The sequence below is a fragment of the Somniosus microcephalus genome, chromosome 11 (genome assembly GCF_052327205.1).
Source record: "Somniosus microcephalus isolate GS21.2 chromosome 11, FLI_Smic_1.0, whole genome shotgun sequence".
Lineage (NCBI taxonomy): Eukaryota > Metazoa > Chordata > Chondrichthyes > Squaliformes > Somniosidae > Somniosus > Somniosus microcephalus.
In genome coordinates this window covers 148,335,627-148,355,164 of record NC_140997.1, presented here as the reverse complement: position 1 = coordinate 148,355,164, position 19,538 = coordinate 148,335,627, and the positions used below count along the sequence as shown (strand labels likewise).

Here is a 19,538-nt window from a genome sequence, read left to right as displayed (position 1 = left end):
CTTCTGGAGATATTCAACGCTGTGTTGAGGAGTTTTGGGTACTGAGCAGCACTTTGCAGGTTCATTTTGATTTGATCTTCCTTGCATCGATTTAGAGGAGACTATGGGAGCTGCACTCTGAGCTCTTTCCCTGGGCCGCTCCATTGTTCTTTCCAGCAGATTTGATGTACAGGTCTCTCCAGGCAGAGATTCAAGGCTGCAATGAGCAAGGTGTGGATGGAGAGCAAGATCGACCCTCCCCTTTATGAACTGGCCAGCGCCAGGGTGTCTGTCTCCATTGCTGACCGACATCACGAGCTTCGCCAGCGCTCTGAGTTAGCGCCTCGCTCCTCAGTGTTAGCGCCTTAAAAGAGGTGTGTAGCGCCTGATTTAGCACTCCAATCACCTCCAGAAGCGATAGAAGCCAAGTTTGTTGTCTGAGGCGATAATTAGCGCCAGGCGCTAAACTTTGCGCCTGGCCGATAATTGCGCCCCAAAAGGGGCGATACTGAATTTCTCCCCCATTAAAACTACAAGTTCCATTACTTTGGACGAGTTATCAACTTGATCACCTCGTGCAATGTGAACATGGTACTCATCGGCTTTATAAGAAAACAAAGAGGGTTCCTTTTTATCTGTGCAGTCCCACTCACTGATCCTCAGCCTTTCCTTTTGTCATTTATTTGCCAACTTAGTCAATTGTTTCCACTGTATGCTGCTGGAAACATCACAAGTGGGAATTAAAGATTACTTCATGACTCGGGCCATCTTGTGTTATCTTGCTCCACTTCCCAAGATAAGATGGGTTTTTTTTCCGGAATCCTTTCAGCCACAACCCAAATCGGAAGGCTTGTCTGATTAGCTCTTTGTTTTGGTTCCCAGACCTTCATTAAACCCTCCACTGGAATGTTTCCGAATAGATCTCGTACATCAGTACATTCCTCTGCACAAACCAAGGTTGTAACTAAGGACTTTCCAATACACTGACATCCATTTATTTGTATATCTCATATTTACTGACCTCAATCTGAGCTGTGTGTTTAGCATAATACTCCAAGGCTTCATCGCCTTCACCCATCTGACTGCCAGGCTTCAGCATTTGTTGCAGCTCCTTGTTATGGCGTGCCAACTGCAAGAATAAGGTAGATATCTTGAGGTTATGAGTGTCAGGGCCAAAACTGTTGCATCCTCTATGCTCTAGTTCAAAAGCAACCTAAACTGTCTTGTTTTGGAGATGACACACTTCATTCATTACCTCCCATCCACTGATCCCAAGGCGCCCTCTTCCTTGCTTACAACTGGCTGGTGACATCAGAAGATGTTGATCTTCTTTCTTTCCCTTCCCCCAAAAATGGTGGTGCACAACACCCACTGACTCAACTGTGCCTGCAATACTCAGGCACACGCATTTGTGAGTCGTCAAGGCTCAGCTACTGCCGGGCCAATTAATAGTACATCTAGGTTACTGGGAGATAAGCATTCAAACACTAGCAGGCTATTTGGGGCAAGAGTTTTGCTGAATCAGTGTCAGTAAGCTAATCTAGTCAACAAATAACTTTCTTATGCTTACACTTGAAAGATTATATACACTAACAAGTCCAGTACGAAAAACAGATCAAACTCTTAAAATAAAGTGTCTAAGCTGGGGTGCTACAACTGATCTGGCTGTCCCCAGGTTGGGGATCGAAAAGTAAGGCGGGGATTTTATTCCCATTGCGAACCAGTGACCTCTGTTCAAAGTGGCTGTTTGGACAGTGGGTGAGGGAGGATTGGGCTCTGTCATGATGCCTTCCCTCCCCAGCAGCTGAACAGCTTTTTTACTCTCGGCTCTCATGAAGAACTACTATTTGGCAAGATGACACTCATGAAGACACTGCCCAGCAAGAGTGACCAACTTCAGAAGAGTATCGAGTTTGTGGTGGGGGTCGAGGATGGTAGCTTTGGTCTTCATAATGTTCAGTGGGAGGAAAATGTAGCTCATCCAAGTGTGTGGATGTCAGACAAGGAGAGGCAGCGGAGGGGTCATGAGAGGTAGCGCTGGGTGCCATCAGTGAACAATGGAAACTGACCTCATGTAGGTGAGGAAGAGAAGTGGGCCAAAGATAGTTACAAAGCATAATGCAGCAATCGTGTATGCAACAAGGTTATGGACACCTTTGTAGGTATGTATGTGTTATGTAATCTCACTCACACACGAGGATTTAGGACTATCAAAAAAGCAGCAATTGGAACTTTTCATTGTGTGGGACACAACAGATCTGCTACCAATGACAGGGGAGAAAAAACTAGGGCACAGTGTAGAGTGAGGAAAGAGGGGAGATTATATGAAGGGAGAAAACCCAAAAGGAATTTTATCTGTGTTGACAGCAAATATTTTACATGTAGATAATGAATTAAAAATGTAAGGAACATGTAGACATTTTTCTTTGTACTATTAGCTGAAACAATATGGCCCAGGATGAAAATCAAATTCATCTTTTCAAATGTTACTCTTAACCAAGAGGCAATGTTGCAGGGCAAAATAAGCTAAATTGGAAGAAAAGACAAATTTTAGAATCACAGACAGCTAGATAGAAAACGGCAACTTCCTGTTGTTCCTGCCCCCCAGAAACAAACATGCCTTTGTCGCAAAAACATTAACTGAACCCATGTTTGATGTAAGCATTTACCTGGTGTGCAAGTATGTAAATGTTGTGGCCGACATTCCTGGGTGACGCTGCATGATCTTCACCATCCTCAACTTCCTCAAACTCCACCTCGCCCTGGAGATAGGCCTTCTTTATCACTTCCACCTAGGAAATCATTGGCTTTATCAACAAACAAAAAATCTCATGGGGGTGGGGAGGAGAAACACACACAAAAAAATAAAGACTTCCTACCAGTTCCTTGGGCCTCATGTTATAAAGTATTCTTTCTGCATTTTCACTGTCATGCCTGCTCTCCATTATTGCCAGCAGCAGTTTGGAAGCATTATTCTGTTGAAAGAGCACGTCATCGTGTCAGTATATGGAAGACTGCCATTTCTGGAAGCATACTGTAACTTTGAGAAGTATGATGAAATCTTAACAGCAAGTAGCGATAGCAGGGTATGAAACAGCCTGCAAAATACCAAGCCTCTGACTGTTGCTTATACACTGTCACGGCCATACCTGATCTTGATCATTCAAATAATGAGATTAAGATGACAAAGATGCCATTCATAGTCAAGGGAAACACAGTTTTAATTCAGTTCTAAGAAAGATAGATTAATCAGATCAGGTACTTTATTCTATGACAAGTAATTGCTATATATGTATGTACATGTATATCATATATACGACGACTAAATGCCTGTCCATTTGCTCAACAGCAACAATAGGGCTGAATGAATTCATTCCACTGTTGTCGGTTCTGAACCAGCCTCGCTGCTTCTGTCAGCTCCATCCCTTAGTGACAAATCACTCTTGGCATTGTCTATCCAGTGCTTCCTTGGTCTTCCTCCATTCCATGTACCTCTGCCTGCAGGGCCATGAAAGGTATTCTAGCCATTTCCAATCTTGAAACGCGCCCAAACCATCACAGTCTTCTTTCTTTGATCTTCTGTAGAAGAATTGTTCCTGGTCCAAGCTATGCTCTTATTCTATCATTCCTGATTCTTTGCTTCCTGGATGCTCCCAGTGTTCCTCTCGACCAACTCACCTCTGCGGTTAGTATCTTTTGCTCACGTCCCAACACTCAGATCCCGAGAATAACATACCGCTAATCATCGCTTCATAAGCTTTTACCTTTGTTTTTACCAATACTTACCACCCGCTACAACAAAGATGTGTTACCTGAATTGTCTTAGAAGGGTCTAATCAACTGAATTATGTTGACTGACCTCTCTTATTTTTATCACCTGCTTAGGATGCAATTTTCAAGTCACCTTTAGTTCCACAGTGGCAGTGGATCTCAGGCATTCGAGAATTTCACATCAGCATTGTTGATGAAAGTAAGGTTCCCAGCAGCAAGAGAATGTGGCAGCATAGATAGGAGGTTGGCCAAAAAGAACAGAAAACAGAGTAGTAATGGATGTATTTTTCTGGATTGGAGGAACATAAATAGCGGTGTCAACCAGGGGTCAGTGTTAAGTACTCTGCTTTTCTCAAAAATAAATAAAGGAACGATCTGGACTCGGGTATGGGGCGGTGGGGGGGCAAACGCAGTATTAAAACTTAGACAACATAAAAAATAGGGAACGTGATTAACTGTGAAGAGAATTGTACACGACCGCAAGGGAACAAAGACAGATTAGTAGCTTGGACAGATAGATGTCTGATGAAACTGGTTGTAGAGAAATGCAAGGGTCTGCCTTTTTGGAGGATGAATAAGGAGAGAAAATACACATTAAATGGTAACATTTTAAAAGTAGAAGAGTAGAGAAAATTAGGGGCTCTAGTACACAAATCTTTAGAAATGGAAGGACAAGTTGATGAAACTTTACAAAAAGCATACTAATTGAGTCCTATGTTTTATATGTAGGAGTACGAAAGCAATGAGGTACTGTCAAAACCAGACAAATCATTGGTTCGGCTACAGTCAGAATAGTATGCCCAGTTTGGGGTGCCCTACTTTAGGAAGGATAGCAAGGCCATGGAGAGGGTACAGAAGGGGCCGCTAAGATGATACCAAGAATCAGAGTCTTTAGTTGCGAGGAAAGGAGGAAAAGAGGTTTTTTTTCAATAGAACAGAGTGGGTTAAAAGGAGATCTGATAGATGTGTTCCAACTCTGAAGGTTTTTGATGCGGTAAATAAAGGAAAACTATTTTCACTGGTCAGTGAGTCAGTAATTAGAGGACATAAATTTATCACCACAAAAAGAGAGGGGTTTAGGAGAATTTTTAATTATACGCAGAGGGTTGTTATAACAATGGATTGCTCGACCATAAACACTGGTGGAAGCAGAATCTATAATAGCTTTTAGAAGGGAAGTGAATAAATGTTTGACAAAAGAAAAATTAAAAAGGTCATCAGGGAAAGGACAGGAAAATGGGGCTAATTGGATAGCTTTTTCAGAGAGCCAGCATAGGCGCAATGGTCCAAATGGCCTCCTTCTGTGCTGTCAAATTTTGATTTGATCATTGTTTGCGTAAACAACCCCAGAATCCAAGGACCTAATGAAGTCCCAAGTACTGTATAACAATTTAAAAGTTGACCTTGGACCAAACAATTGCACATTTGCCTTCACTTTACACAGCTTAAAAAAAAAATCAAGTCCTGTAAAAGCTGTGAAGAACAAGCTGATTTTGGAGGGATATTAAAACGTTTCAAAGACTAATGTATAAGAAGCGACCCCAGCTCTGTCAACCCGCACCGAAATTCTCTGGACTTAATTAAGTGGGATAGGTACCCAGAGTGAGGAATGCTCACTCCAATCAAGCACCACAACGCTACCTGTCTGGAGACTCAAAGATGGTCGTGGGTTTCTGCATGCATTGGAGTGAACAATGGTTTTCTCTCTCTCACCCCTCGATTTTCTTCCCTCGTCTGCTGAAAGCACCGATTTTTTCGGATATGGTTCCGCTACTTCCTCCCCCCACTCCAGCAACCGCTCTTCATGCGAGAGCCTGGACAGCAAGTGTCATCAGGCTATTCCACCATGGGGGCATTGTAACTGGGCCTGAGCCTATCCTCACCTGAAGACCACCGTTTGGGAGCCCCTGGCTAATTGTTTCCTCCTCCTAGCCCAAGGACGGGGTCAAAATTCGATTAGGGCTGTGGCACAAAACGGGCAGTATTGCGTCGACCGCCAATTGTACTCCCCTATCCGATATTTAGTTCGAGTCACGTCAATGGAAGTGAATATTGGGCAGGGCGCATAACAGGTGCTCAACGCGATACTGCTCAAGAGGAATTTCTATCCGGGGTACAAGGTCCTCTCCCACAAGGCGAGGATTCCAACCTGGTCGTCTTAGTGGTAGCGTCAGGCCACTCAGCCATCAGGAAAGTGATTTAGGAATTATCCAATTATTTTGTTAGGCCATACTACTTTTAAACACAAGGCCCATCCAGTCGAGTATCTCTTCCTACTTGCCTTCAACTCTAGCACGAGGTCCATTCTTTTCTTTCCCAGTGGATTAATATCATTGAGAATTAGTGCAATGATGATGTCAATTCCATTCGATTCATGGGTGGCAATACAGTTCTGTGCAAACAGGTAAAAAGACAGTCATTTCCTCTTCCTGTTTAGAGTATGTCATGAAAATAATAGCTTAAAATGCCAAAACATCTATTTAGCAAGTCTCCCATTTATGGAAACAATACTTAATGGGCCCGCACTTGAATACCTGAGGTTAGTTAACTATCGGTATGCTAGGAATGAAAGACTTTCATACACCCCTAGAGAGGCGAGTGAGACAGGAAACAAAATAAAACCATTCCCAACAAAAACAGAAATAAAGAAAAAAGATTTGCATTTATATAGCACCTTTCATGACCACCGGACGTCCCAAAGCGCTTTACAGCCAATTAAGTACATTTGGAGTGAAGTCACTGTTGGAATGTGGGAAACGCGGCAGCCAATTTGCACACAGCAAGCTCCCACAAACAGCAATGTGATAATGACCAGATAATCTGTTTTGTTATGTTGGTTGAGGGATAAATATTGGCCAGGATACCAGGGATAACTCCCCTGCTCTTCTTCGAAATAGTGCCATGGGATCTTTCACATCCACCTGAGGGGGCAGACAGGGCCTCGGTTTAACATCTCATCTGAAAGACGGCACCTCCAACAGTACAGCCCTCCCTCAGCACTGCACTGGAGCGTCAGCCTAGTGGGACTTGAACCCACAACCTTCTGACTCAGTCAAGTGTGCTACCCACTGAGCCACGGCTGACACTATACATACAAGTACCATCAGTGCCACAGACAGCCTTGCCCTTTCGAATTAAAGTCTCAGCTGTGGCTCAGTGGGTAGCACGGAGTAAGAAGGTTGTGGGTTCAAGTCCCACTACAGAGACTTGAGCACAAAGTCCAGGCTGCGACAGTCCCAGTACAGTACTGAGGGAGTGCTGCACTGTCATAATGAAATAGTTCAGATGATCATATATAATGTGCACATGCTTTTTTTTGTTGATGATAATGGATAGAGGATAACTTTAAAGGGACTCCCAGCGCAACGGCCTTTTATATTTGCACATGCTTTGGCAAACATGCTCGTGTGGTTTCTGCCATCAGCTGAACATACTGTGACAACCTCTGGATTATTTACAGTGAAAGGCTTCTCCGATAAAAAAGGTACACGGCAGTAATAAAGTCGTCCCAGCCGCTTCCCAGCCAGCAGTGCAACACATACCTGGTTCTCATGGCAGGGTCCCTGACAATATTCAGTTAAGCTCTCCAGCGTCTGGTTGATGAGGGCTACGTTCTTCTCGTTGATGTAGAGTCCCAGAAGGCCCAGCCCACCAGTGGTGCTGCCGCAGATGCAATCTAGGAACTGAAGCGTCTCGCAAACCAGGTTATAATTAGCCTTGTTGTTTTGGCATCGCAGGAAGTTCTGAGGTGAAAATCAGGAAAGTAATTAATATTCACAAGAATTTCCTGTTTGACTTCACAAGTTTCAGCGGGTGTTCAAGTTTAGAGGCGGCGACTCCGTCACATTTGGGAAGATTGTCACAGGGCTCAAAACAGTTAGAAGTCAAAGGAAAATAAAATAAATGAAGAAACTAGCAGACTTCAAAAAATCAATTAGGCTTTGGCATGGCAAAGTGATTAAAAGATCTCAATATTGTAACACTACTGGCCTGGCCAATATTTATTCCTCAACCAACATCACAAACAGATTATCTGCTCATTATATCATTGCTGTTTGTGGGAGCTTGCTGTGTGCAAATTAAAAGCCACCTTTCCCTACATTACAACAGTGACCACACTTCAAAAAGTACTTCACTGGCTGTAAAGTGCTTTGGGATGTCCTGAGGTCGTGGAAGGCGCTATATAAATGCAAGTCTTTCTTTCTTCTCACTAACATGGCAGATAGACAGTACTATAACAATCAATCAAGAATACGGATTAGAATATGCTCAAACAGCAACGCTGCTAGAGAACATTTAAATTTCGGCAAGTTACTGGTTACTTTTCATGGTAGAGAATGTTCTGATTATCTACAGAATTGAAAGATCACTGGTTGGGCAACTGGTATTTACAGTTTCAACATTCCACTGTATCTACTGTTAAAAATGCCTAGTCAGAAATGCCTGAAGGATTACAATAGGAGATTAGTTTATTTCTGGAGTGCTAAGTACTTAATTATTCTTCACTTCTTAATCTTTAGTTCATGTGCCCAAATGATTTAATAAGCTGCAACACAAGATAAATCTCCAGCAGCGACTCATCATTTTTATCTGTTAATGTGGTGTTGAAGTATTCGTTTCCGCTTCATGGTTTACAGGCCTGATGTGGTACTGCTGGAAACATTCTACAACAGTGATGCCCGTGCCCTAGTGTCCTCTTGCATAGCTGCAGGCTGTCACCCTCTGGCTGCTTAGTCTTCTTCACTGCTCGCTTCTCACCCATGTGCGCTCCTTGTATTCTCACTCCACTATTTCTATTTATTAGTTATACTTCGTTTCCATTCTGTAGGACGTGTCTGTGAGAAGAGTGGCCAGTGATCGGCCGGTCGACGACCAGTGGGTCGGCCGGTCGACGACCAGTGGGTCGGCGACCAGTGGGTCGGCCGGTCGGCGACCAGTGGGTCGGCCGGTCGGCGACCAGTGGGTCGGCCGGTCGGCGACCAGTGGGTCGGCCGGTCGGCGACCAGTGGGTCGGCCGGTCGACGACCAGTGGGTCGGCCGGTCGACGACCAGTGGGTCGGCCGGTCGACGACCAGTGGGTCGGCCGGTCGACGACCAGTGGGTCGGCCGGTCGACGACCAGTGGGTCGGCCGGTCGACGACCAGTGGATCGGCCGGTCGATGACCAGTGATACCATGAATCCTTCACACTTTTGAAAAGCCCCTGTGCTTGTGGTATAAACAAGAATACAGGTCAGGAGAATGTGCGTCAGAAGTAGTGATGGCTCATGGAAACCAAATGGGACACAGCCAATACTAACATACGCATGAATGCTGCATTTGAGTACTGTACATCATTTGTTTTTTCCCCTGCATAATACACCCATTCCTAGCATGTACCTTCTGTACAAACCAACGTCAATTCTTTATAAATACAATTAGGAGGCTCTGTGATATTTTAAGGTGATAACTATAAACTTTTGGAATGAGGTTCTAATGAATAATTGTACATTTCATTACATTAATTCTGTGATCCTGCGCTCTCCTTGCTCGCATGGGTTAGAGAATCAGCCCATCGTCGACTGGTGCTCCCTGCAAATGTGGCTCCTCGCGAGGTGTGCGGGATTGCCCTACATAAGCCAAACACGAATCGAGTTCTACAAGAGAAAATGCAGCAAATACTTTGTTTCCTTCCCGTGCGGGAGTTGGTGAGTCGTGCCCTTTCTCGCTGCCTCCATTTTGTGCATTTACAATACAAGCAGGCACCATTTTTTCTTTTCATCCGCCTGAATCATTTATTCTTCTACCTGCTGGAACTTTTCCTTTTCCACCTCCAATTCCACAGTTTGCACACTTAGAATTGGAGCCCTCTTTTTAGGCACTATCTTAGCCCGTGCTATCCCATTTTCTGACACAAACACTTTTGCTTCATTTGGCCTAATATTTGTGGTGCTCTTCAAGGTGAGGGATGTTGGCGCTGGTCACGTTGGCGCTGACAACACTGGCGCTGGCGACTGGACTGCTTCCTACTTCAGGTACTGTTTTAGTGTCAACATCAAACACTTCCAGGTCAGTACAGCCAAATCAGAGTAAAACTCCTTCTACTCAGCCTCAACCTCAATAGAGTACCCCTGACTGCACCAGTGTGACCTTTTTAAATTCAGGTCCCATTGTGCCAACCAGCTCACAGAGTTTAATCTAATATTAAACTTCGAACAACCTGTCTGAAATGTAAGTAATATTATCCTAACTTGGCGCCAACAAGTGTTACGATTCGTGCTTTTGAGAAGTATAATTTTTGCTTTCAGTGTCTTATAGATTTTTCCATGAATGAAGCTCATCCCCCATGAACGAGATATCTGCCCTGACACATGACTTATGACCCAGGTCCAACATCTGCCCCAACTGTAGTAATCTGTACGCTGGACTTTACACTGACATGGTGGTCCCAAAATACTGGAGACCTGCTCCTCCGGCACAAATGTGGTGGAACAAAATACACATCTGCCTTAGCCCCAGGCCCATCCCAAAACCTGGGGACGGGGGTCATGTGCATGGCAAGCGCCCGCTTGGAACGGCAAACAAAAAAGGCTGATGCGGCACCATGCCACTCTGCTTGTGGACAGAAGGCCCAGGCCCAAGCAGAGAGTCCTCTTTGATGTGTACACACAGGGGGTGGGGAGGGAGGGAGACACGTTAAAGAGCCGCCATGGCATGCCCCACTGGAATTTCAATGGCCAGCCTAAATGGAGCAGAATCTTGGTGGAACTAGATTACGTGGCCTTCCCATTCTCTCTGGCCCCAGGAATTTTGGGACCTCTGATAAAAAGCAACATTTATTGGCCAAGATTTAGCCTCTTGGACTCTGCCAAGATACAAACCAACTTCATTCATAGAAATTCTATCCCAGCCTAACTCATTACTAGTCCATTTGTCTCACAACAAGCCACTCAATTCAAATACAAGCATTCTGTGAGATTTGTTCAACATATATTTGATTGGCAACTCATTTTGAATTCAGCAATCATTTTAATTCTGCTTGGTTCTGATCACCATTGCAAGGGTATTAGCCGGTCATTTCCAAATTAGGGAGGAGTTTAAAAGCCGCTACAGTTGGTGGGAAAAGGAGAAATAAAGGAAAAATAAATCACTATGTAAGAAAATTACTTGTATCCTGGTTTTTGCACAAGAATGGCAAGCTCTTTTTTTCCACGATGCAAGGAACAGAACTATTATTAAACTGTATCTTCTGTAACAGCTACTATTTGCTTCTTTTATTCATGTTCAACAATTTGTTTGCTAATCTACTAGTGTTACTCTACTGCTTCCAAATACGAGGAGGTTCCAGTGATGGAATACGGTAAAACCAATAGCTGAAATAATCAGAAACAGGTTTCTCGGTCTATTACCTGGGTGCAAATTTTACCTAGATATCAAGGTAAGTGAAAACTCTCTGGGACATAGAGAACCAAGGCTCACCTACAACATTAATGAAAAACACAGAAGCCAATGATATCTAGTACAGTATTAACAAAAAAGATAAAAGAAACAAGGACAGGTGAGATGGACTGTAATGGCCTTTTCTGCTACTGCACATTCTTATGTGACCCACAAACCCAACAGACTCCTATTAAGTGCCATGTTTGAGAAACTTCAGGTTAATTTATGTTAAGATGTTGCAATCAAGTTAAATCACTGCACAAGAGGTTAAATCCACACAACACACAAGCTATCTGGGAAAGCATTTTTGACTCAATAGCCAAGACTGGACAAAATGACTTTTAGAATTGCGTTCGTAGCATACCATATTAGTTTGAGACAATGGGGTTTTGTAAAGACATTCGAGTGACATTTATGCACATAATGTTGGAATAACCTCATTCATTTCAGCTCAGCAGGAGGTAGCTGCCGTGGGATACACATCCAGGATAGCAGTTGCAGCTTTAATTGGCAGCTCAACTAGACAGCCTCTGACATGGAGAACCATCAAGTTTTTTGGCTTCCTGTTGAACTCAAACAAGAACAGTTTTAAGTTTAAATGGGAATCACTCTCTTCCAAAAGTTCACATACCTAGTTTCAGAGACTGCTTGTTTAACAGGTTGTTATGTTTTAGCATTTTGTGACAATTTTTCCACAGATAGGATTTTGGGAGAAAAAAAAGGTCACTTTTAATGTTTTTTTAAAAATTGAGATGAGCTGAAAAAATGCTGAACAGGTAGTTAACACGCTGATGAGGTACCTTTGATGTTATTTTCCCATAGACAGGAAATTTGTTAGGCTATCTTGACAATTGGAGAACACATCACACACCCATTGCATCCTTTCTTCTTAAACCTTGAACAGAGAGATATGAAATAGGAGCTAAAATATAGGCTTGCAGGGGAGTACGCACAATGAAGAGTCTTATTGTTTATCTCTCCCCACACCGCCTGCCCCCCACCCCCCAACCCCTGCCACATGCTATTGTATAACTAGTTATTGGGCAGTAATAGGTAAACTCCTCATAAGGGATATGTACAGCAGCGTTTGGTAATGCTGAACCCCAGAAAATATTGAGTGCAGACCCCAAACTTGTAAAACGGTTTACAATCAACTTGATGTGGTGAAATGTCACAGGCCGGAGCTGTTACAGGCTAAAATTAACCTAAGTATTTCTTTACAAATGAAAGCAGGCAAAGAAGCATCAGAGTCAGGGTTAGGCAGCACTAGTGCAGCATATTAATCAATCGTAAAAGGGCCTCTTACTTTGCCACAAGGGGCAGGGGATGAATTACCTTCATCAGAAAATTCAAAAAGGGAACAATTTTGCAACACAATGTTTCTGGATAGGAACAGCTTTCTTTTGTCTTCGTTTCTCTGTACAATGCTTTCATGGCTAAGATTCAGAGATGAACTCCTTTCTGTTGCCAAGGACTATCCTTTTATCCAATACCGCAGAACTGCTTAAGTATGTTCTATAAAAATTTGATGGGGGCGGGTGCCCCCTTTTTTGGGGTTCTGCGCTAGATATTCTCCTTAGTGTTACTTGCCACTCTCTTAAGTGGATCTCACTATCATTATGGACCAGAGTGTGTCTTTACCAGCCCAATATCTGGGTAAACAGTGAGACTCAGGAATCAAACAGAGAACCTTTGCCAACTTACAATTTACTGGAATATGTCATATGATGATCTCGTCTTTGATCGGTGTAAGAACATACACAGTAAAACTGTAGCTCAGGCCATAAGCCAACAGAAAAAAGTATTTTACATTAAACACATAAATGAACAGCACTCAGCAGAATCAATATTTTTAAATTAGTTACTAAATGCATTATTCCCCTCAAAATGTTAAAAACAACAGATGCTACTCCTGCTCTAACTCTAAATATCACACTGATCCCAAACCATGGTTGCTCACCATTACATGGCAAAACGCCACAACAGAAATCTTGCCTAGCCCAGTATCTTGATGGCTTTAGACTATTCCTGACCAGAATAAAATCAGCTATGGCCAACTCGTTCAAAAACCTTTGTAGATATATTACAACAAAGAACATTAGAAACTGTACACCTCATAACTACATTAGTTGGATGGATTGTCAATTATGTAGGATGCTTGAACTGAATGGAATGGCTTGATTCATTGATCGATTTTAATAGTTTAAATAACCTGTTAAGATGGGTTCCCATCCAAGTGCAATAGCAGCAATCAAACCATGCAGACTTGGGCCTTCCTTAACTATGTATATCACTGCCTTGCCCTAATGTGCAAAAAGTAGCCAGACCATAATATATATTCTATGTACTGTATAACTTGCAAAAAGTCATGTCTGCCATAACCAACAAGGCAGAATCTGATAAATTTTGCATAGGCAAAGGTGCATCATTGTTATCTTAGTGGGCATGTATTTTTATGGTAAGTTTAAATTCATAATTCAAACCCCGTACTCAAAACCCTCTATCTCATTGTGGCAAGTATATTTTTACTGGCTGCGTTTCCTCGCTAAAAGTGATAATGTAAATTTATTGTGATATTAATCAGCTCTGGAATATTTTCCCGTGATGTTAGACAGCCCGGCATCCCATGTCAATATCAACATTCACAATCGCAACGGGCAACAAGGTTGGGTGACTGGCTGGAATGTCATTTATAATGGCCCATAAATTGTGTTCCCTATGAGTGTGTACGCGCGGTGTACTCGCCCGTAGGGCCAACGGAAGTGCCGGTTTTACGCATGCACCGCACATGCGCTGGAAACCGGAACTTCCGTTCTTTGAAGAAAGGGGTTCACAGGTCAAATGCCTGCGCCGGAGAGGCAGCGCATCCGGCTGCAACTTCCATTTTTTTCCACAGTTGCTTCTGTGCAGCTAAGTCTGAAACAGCTGCGCCTGGAAAAGCAGGCGCAAGGCCTACTTTTACCAGGCTAAGAGGTGAAGAATGTAAAAAAAAAATTCCCACTGATTTATCATTTTAAAATACTTTAAAGAAAAGGTAAGTTTATTTTTAACCCTGTTAAAAACTTTAATTATTTTTTTCAAAAATTTAAATTTTTGTTTAAAATAGTTAATTTATGTAATTTATAGTCATTTTAAAAATGTTACTTAAAAAAAAAATTATTTGAAGTTTTACTTATGTTTTGGGGGTGATCTCTATTCATAGATTTGACAGGTCTTCCTGTCAAATCTATGAATGGAGATTCCCTGCTCTGATTGGCTCCCCATGGCCCACGTGATCCCAGGGACGCTGTGAACTACCTGCGCCCCTGGGATACGCGTGCCCTGCACACCGGCAGTTTGACGAGGCGCAGCAATGGAATTCTGCGCCTCCCGGAAGCCCTCCGGTCCAAGCGGAGATTTTTCCAAATCACAGCCCTCCGCTCACGGGAGGGCTGCAAACGGAATTTCTGGGCCATTAACTGCAGGAAAATCTTCAAGAATGGACACTGGAACGGCCTTTGACACAGAACACAGCAAGTTCCACACACATTGAAACACTTGCAATTTATGCCCAGCTGCTACCAAAGACAAAGGGCAGAATCGATCTGACCAAAGCATGACAGCTAGCCATCTTCAGCATGGATCAAATGTACACCTTCATGCCTGCAGCTATAGAACTGCCTCCACTATGATGCCAGTCAGCAAATACAACGAACAACATTTCGATACGTCAATTGGCATTTCAAACCAATACCACATTTACCACACAAAAATTTGGCCAGGATGGAGGGAGACATCTCAGGATTATAAACCACAGGGACATAAACTCAACTTTGGTGACATTATAACAATGCATATTTTCAATTTTGGCCATAATCGGCTATGTGGACTCGAGATGAAATCAAGAATTCAAGATCTGAAGGTGAACATTGGTTTCCATTGTACCTGAAGATCTCGGTTATGGTTTTCACAAAGCAGCTGCAAGAACCGAAGGATTGGTTGCATGATGGCAATCACGGCGCTCATCTCCCCATCGTCCTTGTTCTTCTCTCCAGATGCTGGGTTGCCATCTGCAGCGGAAAAGTGGTCCTCTGGGTCAGCTTCCCTCCGGAAGGTGTTGTAGGCTTTCCGGGTAGCAGCAGAGGCCTCAAGCAGCTGATCACGTACTTCGTCACTAAGCTGCGCTGAAGGCTCTTTGGCTGCATTTTAATATAGAAACAATTGATTTAATTGGTCAGAAGCACCACATTGAACAAGCACAAAATAATTGCAGGAACCGCAATGTTGAGTTAAAAGGGTAGAAATCATAGGAGGAGGTCATTCAGCCCCTCGAGCCTGTTCCGCCTGTAGCTGCCTGCTACTCCAAGACAGTAACCTGACATTGAAATTATGCACCTTTTAAATGATCCTATCACAGTAGGAATTAATGGATGTTGTCCCAAGGAAGTTAATAATTGGCAACACAGTGGTTGCTGTTAGATCATGGCTGATCTGAACCTCAACTCCATTTACCTGCCTTTGCTCCAGATCGCTTGATACCCTTACCCAACAAAAATCTATCGATCTCAGTCTTGAAAATTTCAATTGTCCCAGCATGCATAGCCTATTGCCTTGATATCTCCCAACATGTAAGGGGACCAAAACTGGGCACAGTATTCTAGATATGGGTTGACAAAGACTAATGTTTCTCATTTTATATTGAATTAGCAATACATTCTAACACCCTAGCTGAATTCACAATATCCTTGCAACATTGGTCATGGACCTTTACTGAATCAGGCACTGTAACTCTCAGGTCCTTCTCCCAGTCAGCAACTGTGAGCACATAACCCCGAGATATGGAACACCAAATTCACATAGTGACATTGTTTGGGAGGATCAGAGACAAATTTGTACCAGTGGTTAATCAGCTTTCTCGATTAGGAAGGATTCCACTTACTTAACTCGACAATATTTATTTACCACAAATTGTACCTGTTCAGCCTGGAGGGAGCAGGCTCCATGGGACAAATGATTTTATTGTTCCAATCTATGTTCCTAGAATGAGCGGTGAAGTTATGTTCAAAATATTCACAGGTTTATATCAGTTCATGGAACAAAATTATTTCTGAAGTGTTTCAAAACTCTTATCCTTTCAACCAACAAGAGAGAATGAAACTGGGCAAATATATTCTCCATTACTCCAGTTCTAATGCACATGTTCTTGTAGAGACCAAATATATAGCAAAAGGTATAAATAGATACAGATTAAAAATAAAAATCTGTGTCTTTTTACTGTTTCTTATCTGAAACAACCTTGCAAAACACAAGGCCCAGCATGAGCAAAGTAAATGCTTCCTGCTACTCCAAGGCTGTAACCTGGCATTGAAATTATGCATCTTTCAAATTATCCTATCACAGTAGGAATTAATGAATGTTGCCCCAAGAAAGTTAATCATTGGCAATACTGGTTGCTGACCAACCATCCCTTCAACCCATGGCTCTGTCTATTTGGAATCCCTCGCCTAAGGGAGATGATGCAGGTAAGTTTGCAGGTGGTGTAAATGCTAGCACTGCTTTAAATATTGCCATTTACAGTATTTGTTTCACTGCAGTCAATACAAGGGCTTGGACAGGAACTATTCATTATTATTCAGCTACGGAGGAAAAGTTTCTCGAATAGCTCCATTACAAACTTTAGCTGACATGTTGCATCTGGGTCAAGAGCTGCCCAAACTTCCCAAGGGATGTTCAAGATGACTGCCATAACATCCCTGAAGGGTGGAAACTTCCACCTCACAGAACTAGGCTGAAGCGTAAAAGTTGCTCTACGAACTTGCAGCAATGCCTGCTGAAAGAAAAGGTGCCATGAAGAAAAATACCTTCTTTTCAAGCTCACTGGGATCCCAAACTATTCCACAGGTGAGGAAAATGCTAACTCGAGAACGAACTGGCTTTCCTTTTACAAGAAATTAAAGTTGCTTTCAACTCTTATCCAGTGAGTGCGGCCCCGCTTACCTCTCTAACCATTTTGCCCTTGTTAATTTCTCTGAACTTATTCACATTTTTATGATGTTTATTTACAGCTGGGAAAGCTTTTAAATCTACTGCAGAGCACTTAAGCTTTTGGTTCATCAGCTCTGAAGTATTGGCACCGATATGAGAAAACTACATTGGCACCTTAAAACGGAAATTTAAGTACTACTTTCCAATTCCTAAGGCCAATTAGCAGCTCTCAATACAATTATATGAAGTAATTATAGTTCCAGTTTTAGGATAACAGTGCAATTAGAATAAATAATTAGTCTACATTGTGCCCAGCAAGGTGTCATTTTTTTTGTACACAAGAGTGTACATCGATCCCAGGTTTGCCTCTTACCTCTTCTTCGCACTGGCACGTCCCTCTCCGAAGATTCATCGTCTTTCTTTTTATTACCAAGGTCGCTGGTATTTACAGTCACTGTAGCTTTGATCTCTTGCTGCGCGAGCTTCATACGGTCATAAAACACCTTGAAGAATTTCTCAGACTTTTTATCCTCTGTCAGGCGGCAATAAAACGAGTGCTGTCAAGATGGATAAGTGATCGATCAGATTTTAATGTAATGGATGATACTCGTTATTTTAATTCTACAGCCAACAACAACTTGCATTTATATAGTGCCTTTAACGTTGTTAAAACGTCCCAAGGCGCTTCATAGCAAAGTTATAAGAAATAGGAGCAGGACTAGGCCATACGGCTCCTCGAGCCTACTCCGCCATTCAATAAGATCATGGCTGATCATCGACCTCAACTCCACTTTCCCGCCCAATCTCCATATCCCTCGATTCCCCTAGAGTCCAAAAATCTATCTATCTCAGCCTTGAATACAGTCAAAGACTCAGCATTCACAGCCCTCTGGGGCAGAAAATTCCAAAGATTCACACCCTCTGAATGAAGAAATTCCTCCTCATCTCAGTCTTAAATGGTCCACCCCTTATCCTGAGACTATGCTCCCTAGTTCTAGACACTCCAGCCAGGGGAAACAAGCTCTCAGCATCTACCCTATCAATCCCCTTCAGAATCTTGTCCGTTTCAATGAGATCACCTCTCATTCTTCTAAACTCCAGAGAGTATAGGTCCATTCTACACAATCTCTCATCCCAGGAATCAATCTAGTGAACCTTTGTTGCACCGCCTCCAAGGCAAGTATATCCTTCCTTAGATAAGGAGACCAAAACTGTGCATAGTACTCCAGGTGTAGCCTCACCGAGGCCCTGTACAATTTTAGCAAGACTTCCTTACTCTTATACTCCAACCACCTTACTATAAAAGCCAACATGCTATTTGCCTTCCTTATGCTTGCTGTACCTGAAGGCTAGCTTTCTGTGTTACTTGCACAAGGACACCCAAATCTCTCTGATCACCAACATTTGAAAGTTTCTCACCATTTAAAAAATATTCTGTTTTTCTATTCTTCCTACCAAAGTGAATAACCTCACATTTCCCTACATTATACCCCATCTGTCACCTCACTGCCCACTCACTCAGTCTATCGATATCCCTTTGCAGACTCTTTGGGGTCGATTTTCCCGAAGCTGTCGGGAAGAAGGCGGGACTACAACTTTTGGGTTTTAGACCTGCCTACTTCGACGTCCGGCCAATCCACGCGATTTTCCCTTGAATGACCTTGTTGAGCCTGCCCAGCGGGCTCAGCAGGCCAATTAAGGGCCACCCGGCAACAGGTGACATCACAGACTGCAATTTCATCTGTCAAGAGTTCTTGACAGATGAAATATCAGTGTTTCACAGCTGTTTGAAGTTGTGAAACACTGACAGTCTGACTTCGAACATGAGTCTCTTCTGCACAGACTCAGTTAGAACTCTCAGCAGCACTCAAAGCTGAAGGCTGTCACTTTTCACAGATCGCAGCCGTTCAGCTTTAAGTGCCGGCTGAGTGATGGGCTCCCGACGGCTACAGGAAGAAAGGCTGTTAAGGTAAGTACAGGTAAGTAAAAGTTCTTTACACACTTTAGACACACCAAACACACTTACCTTTGCACTCATGCACCCATCACTCACCTGAACACCGACATCGCGACCCCTCCAACCCGACGGCCCACCTGCTCGAACCTGGCGTGGTTTGGAGCCATCGGAAATCCCACACGAAACCCCTCAAAATAGGGATTAGGCTAAAAACTGCCCGTTAACTGGCAGTTAATTGGCACTAATCCCTTCCCGCCTAGTTTCGGCGGGTCCCAGTGCGGGGCGGGTACCCGTCGCCCCTGAAAGTTGCGTGGAGCGGGGTTTTGGGCGGGATGGTGGCGGGACCCCCAAATTCGGGATTTCCCCCCCCCACACGCCTGAAACCCCGCCTGATGGCTCCACGAAAATCGACCCCTTTGTGTTCTCCTCACAGCTTACTGTCCCCACCT

The 19,538-nt window shown here is 43.3% G+C and overlaps 1 protein-coding gene across 1 annotated transcript in view; it reads right to left on the bottom strand.

Moving 5' to 3' along the window:
* The window catches only part of LOC147110942 (inositol 1,4,5-trisphosphate-gated calcium channel ITPR1-like), a 509,662-nt gene that overhangs the window by 149,287 nt on the left and 340,837 nt on the right, over positions 1 to 19,538 (bottom strand). The window contains exons 43-49 of the mRNA XM_085999984.1: positions 17,506 to 17,689; positions 15,093 to 15,346; positions 7,293 to 7,493; positions 6,032 to 6,142; positions 2,859 to 2,954; positions 2,649 to 2,771; positions 1,001 to 1,108 (exon numbers count right to left, since the gene is read on the bottom strand). Coding sequence (XP_085856110.1) covers positions 1,001 to 1,108; positions 2,649 to 2,771; positions 2,859 to 2,954; positions 6,032 to 6,142; positions 7,293 to 7,493; positions 15,093 to 15,346; positions 17,506 to 17,689 — 1,077 coding nt within the window. The remainder of the gene's footprint in view (positions 1 to 1,000; positions 1,109 to 2,648; positions 2,772 to 2,858; positions 2,955 to 6,031; positions 6,143 to 7,292; positions 7,494 to 15,092; positions 15,347 to 17,505; positions 17,690 to 19,538) is intronic.